This window comes from Sapajus apella, unplaced genomic scaffold, assembly GCF_009761245.1.
Source record: "Sapajus apella isolate SASKATOON/1434 unplaced genomic scaffold, GSC_monkey_1.0 scaffold23, whole genome shotgun sequence".
NCBI classification, from domain to species: Eukaryota; Metazoa; Chordata; class Mammalia; order Primates; family Cebidae; genus Sapajus; species Sapajus apella.
Window position 1 is genome coordinate 4,085,137 of NW_022436963.1, and position 6,853 is coordinate 4,091,989.

A 6,853-nucleotide genomic window follows, 5' to 3' on the forward strand; every position below is an offset into this window, starting at 1 on the left:
GGGACGGAGTTTCGCTCTTGTTACCCAGGCTGGAGTGCAATGGCGCGATCTCGGCTCACCGCAACCTCCACCTCCTGGGTTCAGGCAATTCTCCTGCCTCAGCCTCCTGAGTAGCTGGGATTACAGGCACACGCCACCATGCCCAGCTAATGTTTTGTATTTTTAGTAGAGACGGGGTTTCACCATGTTGACCAGGATGGTCTCGATCTCTTGACCTCGTGATCCACCCGCCTCGGCCTCCCAAAGTGCTGGGATTACAGGCTTGAGCCACCGCGCCCGGCCTAAAAAATAAATTTTAAAAAAATTAGCTGGGAGTGGTGGTACATGCTTGTAGTCCCAGCTACCTAGAAGGCTGAGATGGGAGGATTGCTTGAGCCTAGGAGTTGCAGGCTGCAGTAAGTTATGATCACACTACTGCACGCCAGCCTGGATAACAAAGTGAGATCCTACCTCAAAAAAAAAAAAAGGAAACAACTTTGTATTTTCATTTACTAATTTTAAGAGTTTATCTGAATATCTCTTGAATTTTCTACATACCTAATGTTTTTCAAAAAAACTCTTTTGTTTTTCCTTTCAAATTTTTAGATATTTTCCTTGCCTTACTGAGGACAGTTTTTTAATTAATGAAATGTTATAAAAATCTACTGTAAAGGAAACAGAACCTGCAAATAAATTAGTACTTGGTATGTTTCAAGAGCCCAGGTTCCTACAAATTTTATCACCTAAGGGGTTACGGGTAGAGGTACTGACTGCCAGATGTAGCCATCTGATTATTGTTTAAGTTCCTTTTTTTTTTTTTTTTTTTTTTTGGGCAGGGTTTTGCTCTGTCGCCAGGCTGGAGTGCAGTGGCATGGTCTAAGCTCACTGCAACCTCTGCCTCCTGGGTTCAAGTGATTCTCCTGCCCCAGCCTCCTGAGTAGCTGGGATTACAGGCGCATGTCACCATGCCCAGCTAAGTTTTGTATTTTTAGTAGAGACGGGGTTTCACCACATTGGCCAGGATGGTCTTAATCTCCTGACCTTGTGATCTACCCACCTCGGCTTTCCAAAGTGCTAGGATTACAAGCATAAGCCACCTCGCCCAGCCAAGTTATTTCTTGTTTTTGTTTTTTTGAGTCAGAGTCTCACTCTGTTACTCAGGCTGGAGTGTGGTGGAACGATCTCGGCTTACTGCAACCTCTGTATCACAGTTTTAAGCGATTCTCCTCCCTCAGCCTCTTGAGCAGCTGGGACTACAGGCATGTGCCACCACATCTGGGTAATTTTTTTTGTATGTTTAGTAAAGATGGCATTTCACTATGTTGGCCAGGTTGGTCTTGAACTCCTGAGCTCAAGTGATCCACCTGCCTCAGCCTCCAAAAGTGCTGGGAATACAGGCATGAGCCACTGTGCCCAGCTTGATTACTGTTTAAGTTAATGAAAACAATTCTTCAACAAAACTGATGAAAGAACATAACCGTTGGAAAAACAGGATTGTCTTCTGCATATGTAACAGGAGATGAAAAAGTGGTACCTCATCTAATTATCTGTAAAACTTCTATTTCAGAGACAAAGAAGTGGAAAAATATGATTTACATTTAATAGTGTGTAAAGTTAATACAATTAAATTATAAATTCTCTAAAGCTTATGTAACAAACCCTTTTTCCTTGGGGGCTTGGGGGCAGTGAATTCCACAAGCTAGGCTGAAATACCACTTTGTGATTACTAGATGCATTTTCTTTTAGGTTTTACCTTATATTTCATTGTATGCCTGTTGTCCTACCAAATATTGCTGGCACCTCCTTTGATCATCACAAGTGTCCCAGCTAGCTGTAGACCAGCTAAAGAAGTAGTAGGAAAACCTAGGTTTTAGTTCTGGCCCACTCCTTGAGTAGTAATTTCACCTTTCTGAGAATATCATCATCTTTCTTTCTTTCTTTCTTTCTTTTTTTTTTTTTTTTTTTGAGACGGAGACTTGCACTGTCGCCCTGGCTGGAGTGCAGTGGCATGCTCTCTGCTCACTGCAACCTTCACCTCCCAGGTTCAAGCGATTCTCTTGCCTCAGCCTCCCAAGTAGCTGGGATTACAGGCGCCCACCACCACACCTGGCCAATTTTTTCTATTTTTAGTAAAAATGGGGTTTCACTATGTTGACAAGGTTGGTCTTGAACTCCTGACCTCGTGATTCACCCACCTCAGTCTCTCAAAGTGCTGGGATTATAGGCGTGAGCAACCACGCCTGGTCATTCTTTCTTACAGGGTTATGTTGAGAATTTAATGAGATCCTAGATATAAAACTGGTACATAAACTGTAAAATGCAACACATTTTCTTTTTTTCTTTCTTTTTGCTCTGTCACCCAGGCTGGAGTGCAGTGGCTTGATCTTGGCTCACTACAACGTCTGCCTCTCAGGTTCAAATGATTCTCCTGCCTCAGCCTCCCTAGTAGCTGAGATTACAGGTGCATGCCACCACGCCTGGCTAATTTTTGTATAGTAGAGATGGGGTTTCACTACATTGAACAGGCTGGCCTCAAACTCCTGATCTCAGGTGATCCGCCTGCCTCGACCTCTCAAAGTGCTGGGATTATAGGCATGAGCCACTGTGCCAGGCCAGAATGCAACACGTTCTAACAAGAATCTTTAGAAAGAAATTACGTCAGTTTCTGTCAGTGAAAATGGAGGAGCGGTGAGCTCTAAGGGCCATTCCTTCAGAGAAACAGTGAAAACGCAGAATAAACTTCACTGAAACTCTGGAAGATAGTCAAAGGTTTACAGCAACCAAGCAAATGCTTAAGTAAGAAAAAAAGTGACTGAAACTTGGCAGGAGAGCTTTGTAGCATTTTAACTTATCCTCACTCCATCCCTTACTTTCTGTCCCAGTGGCAGTCTTAAAGATGGCAGCCTCCATTCCTGTTGTGAGATTCTGGTGATAGTGGAAGCAATGCAGCTCTATGCTCAAAGAACTGTGGTCATCTGTTTTGACCTGTCAGGTAGCTTTCTAAACACTAATGCAAAGTGCTTGCCTTTATTTTGCTTAACTTGGAATTCTCTCAGGATGGAGAAGTGGCTAAGCTTCTTTTGTCAAAAACATTATGTCTTAGTCTGTTTGTGTTCCTACAACAAAATACCACAGATTGGGTAATTTATAAAGAACAGTTGTCTCACAGTTCTGGAAGCAGGAAAGTCCAAGATCCATTCATAAGACAGGGCAAACCCATTTACATGAGCACCCACCCCTCCTTTTTTTTTGTTGCCAGGCTGGAGTGTGGTAGGACAATCTTGGCTCACTGCAACCTCTACCTCCCGGGTTCAAGCAGTTCTCCTGCCTCAGCCTCCTAAGTAGCTGGGACTACTGGTGCCACGACACTGTGCCCAACTAATTTTTTTTTTTTTTTTTTTTTTTTGTATTTTTAGTAGAAACGAGGTTTCACTATGTTGGCCAGGATGGTCTCCATCTCTTAACCTCATGATCTGCCCGCCTTGGCCTCCCAAAGTGTTCGGATTACAGGTGTGAGCCACTGCCCTGGGCCGACATGAGCCCTTTCTATAACAGCAATATTGTATTCACAAGGACAAGCCCTCATGATCTAAACATGTCCTAAAAGTCCCCACTTCCCAACACTGTTGCACTAGGGATTACATTTTAACTCATGAATTTTGAAGGAGACACAAACATTCAAACCACAACACATTTAAGGTCAAATGAACCAGCTGTTGCCAGGGTATCAGTTGGGGCCAACAGTAGATATGACAAAAGGCCTCAGAGGAAAAGGTGGGGAGTGAGATGCTAAGGGGAATAAGGGTTCTGAAAAGTTTCCATATATTACTGGGAGCTTAGAAGGCCATACACATGCCAACAATAGTGTACATGCTCAGAAAGGACCATTCTGTGAACGAATGGCCCTTAGAGCTTGCCACTCCTACATTTCACATGCCAACAATAGTGTACGTGCTCAGAAAACACCTAAGAAAGCCCTAAGATCTCATTTCTGGCTGACTTTCAAGTTCTGTACAAGCAGGAAGTAAAGGCAAAGCAGAGTTGTAATCTGCACGGCTGAGTGTTGAAGGTGTGCTCCAACATACACAGAGAAATCAGCTGTGAAGATGGGGAGTTTTGTGGTTTTATTGGTGCCAGGCATTTACGAAAACCTCTGTAAAATCACTGGCTGATCACTAAGCTTATCGAACAGAGAATATAGTGACCACATACAACAACAACAAAATCTTTTTTTTTTTTGAGACAGGGTCTCACTCTGTTGCCCAGGCTGGAGTACAATGGCATGATCATGTCTTACTGTAGCCTTGACCCTACCATCTCAGCCTCCCGAGTAGCTGGGACCATGGGTACAGGTCACCACACCTGGGTAATTTTTGTATTTTTTGTAGAGAAAGGGTTTCGCCATGTTGCCCAGGCTGGTCTCGAACTCCTGGGTTCAAGTGATCTGCCCACCTCAGCCTCCCAAAGTGTTGGGATTAAAGGTGTGAGCCACTGTGCCCAGCCAAGAATACACACACACACACAAAAAAGAAGAGTCACTGAACAAACAACCATAACCTATAACAAGTAGTAAGAACAAAGCCTGAAGATGGGGAGAATCGGATTTCCAGAGTTATCACACTGTAATATCCAAAATGTCCAGTTTTCAACAAAAAATTATGAGGCATGCAAAGTCCATTCATAGGAAAGAACAAAATGAATAGAAATTGTTCCTGAGGAAGTCCAGACATTGGACTTATTACATAAATACTTTAAATCAACTGTCTCTTTTTTTGAGACAAAGTCTCACTTTGTAATCCAGGCTAGAGTGCAATGGCATGATCTTGGCTTACTGCAATCTCCACCTCCCAGGTTCCAGCAATTCTCATGCCTCAGCCTCCCGAGTAACTGAGACTACAGACATGTGCCACCATGCCCAGCTAAATTTTTTGAATTTTTGTTGCTGTTGTTTAGCAGAGAAGAGGTTTCACCATGTTGGGCAGGCTGTTCTCAAACTACCGACTTCAGGTGATCCGCCCACCTTGGCCTTCCAAAGTGTTGGGATTACAGGTGTGAACCACCATGTCTGACCTTAAAGCAACTGTCTTAAATATACTCAAAGATCTAAATGAAACCAGTAAACTGTCTTAGCAAATAGTGAATACAAATGAGACAAATTATAAAAACTAAATAGAAATTCTAGGGCTAAAAAGTATAATAACTGAAATGAAAAATTTATTAGAAGGGTTCAACAGAAGATCTGAGCAGGCAGAGAATGAGTGCACCTGAAGACAGGATATTTGAAGTTATCCAGACAGAGAAGCAGAAAGGAAAAAAAAAAGGTAAAGAAAAATGAAGAGTCTGAGAGACTTGTGAGCCACCATTAAGCACACCAACATAAGTATAATGAGAGTTCCAGAGGGAAGTAGAGAAAGGAGCAGAAAGAATATTTGAAGAAATAAGGGCCCCAAACTCCCCAAATTTGATGAAAGACATGAACAAGGCTGGGCATGGTGGCTCACGCCTGTAATCCCAGCATTTTGGAAAGCCAAGGCAGGTGGATCATGAGGTCAAGAGATCGAGACCATCCTGGCCAACATGGTGAAACCCCATCTGTACTAAAAACACAAAAATTGGCTGGGCGTGGTGGTGTGCACCTGTAGTCCCAGCGACTTGGGAGGCTGAGGCAGGAGAACAGCATGAACCTGGGAGGCGGAGGTTACAGTGAGCCAAGATGGCACCACTGCACTCCAGCCTGGTGACAGAGAGACTCTGTTTCAAAAAAAAAAAAAAAAAAAAAAAAAAAAGACATGAACAAAAAAAGTATCAACGGAGAATTCTATACCTAGCAAAACTATCCTTCAGAAATTAGCTGGGTGTGGTGGCATGCCTTTGGAAGGGTAAGGTGAGAGGTTTGCTTGTACCCTAATTACCAGATATTCTATATATTTATTTTTTAAATTTATTTACTGACTCCCCAACCTTTGCCCCAACATAAGAGAACAGAGATTTAGATTTAGGCACTGCTATATACCTAACATCTTGAACAGTGCCTAGCACAGAAGTAGTAATCAATTTTGATGGAATAAACATGATTAAATAAAAAAGCACAAATACCTACCAAGAATACATGTCATGGGGCAGGTTTCTTCCAGATTACTCAGAAATACTTCTTTTTTGTAGAACATTTTTGTGGGCTCGTGCTCCGTCTCTTCTGGGTGAATGAAGATGGGGCCATAAAAATATGCAGCTCCATCTCGAACCCATACTTTTTCGATTCTTGGGGAGACAAATATAGAAATTACATTAAAATAGCTTCCGTCTTGAAATATTAACAAAAATTCCATTAACCAAAACTTAGTAATGTGTACCATTTAGAGAAGTTTCATTGGCTGTTTTGATAAGACGTTATTAACTTTTCCCCCATTAAACACATGAAAAGATACTTAGAAAAACAGAGAGAAACATTTGGCTATAAGTCCAAGGGAAAAATTTTTTTAACATAATATCAAGGCACAAAACTTAATAATTTTATGTAACAACCAGGTTTTCTTTCTGAGACGTTCATGAAGAAAGCTGAACGAAGCATCTGTCATCGGATTTGTAAACCAAACAAAGACACAAACCATCAATATTTTGGGTCAGATCACATGAGTGGCAGACATTTCTTTAAGACAGTGGTTTATAATCTTTTTGAAGGTCAAGATCTAATACCCCGGCCGGGCGCGGTGGCTCACGCCTGTAATCCCAGCACTTTGGGAGGCTGAGGCGGGTGGATCACAAGGTCAAGAGATTGAGACCATCCTGGTCAACATGGTGAAATCCCATCTCTACTAAAAATACAAAACATTAGCTGGGCATGGTGGCGCGTGCCTGTAATCCCAGCTACTGAGAT

General features: G+C 42.4%; 1 protein-coding gene across 33 annotated transcripts in view; it reads right to left on the reverse strand.

Moving 5' to 3' along the window:
* The window catches only part of PBRM1 (polybromo 1), a 149,618-nt gene that overhangs the window by 27,178 nt on the left and 115,587 nt on the right, over nucleotides 1-6,853 (reverse strand). For all 33 annotated transcript variants that reach the window (XM_032290133.1, XM_032290135.1, XM_032290114.1 and 30 more), the window contains one exon: nucleotides 6,080-6,237. In XM_032290133.1, the coding sequence (XP_032146024.1) occupies nucleotides 6,080-6,237 (158 nt within the window). The remainder of the gene's footprint in view (nucleotides 1-6,079; nucleotides 6,238-6,853) is intronic.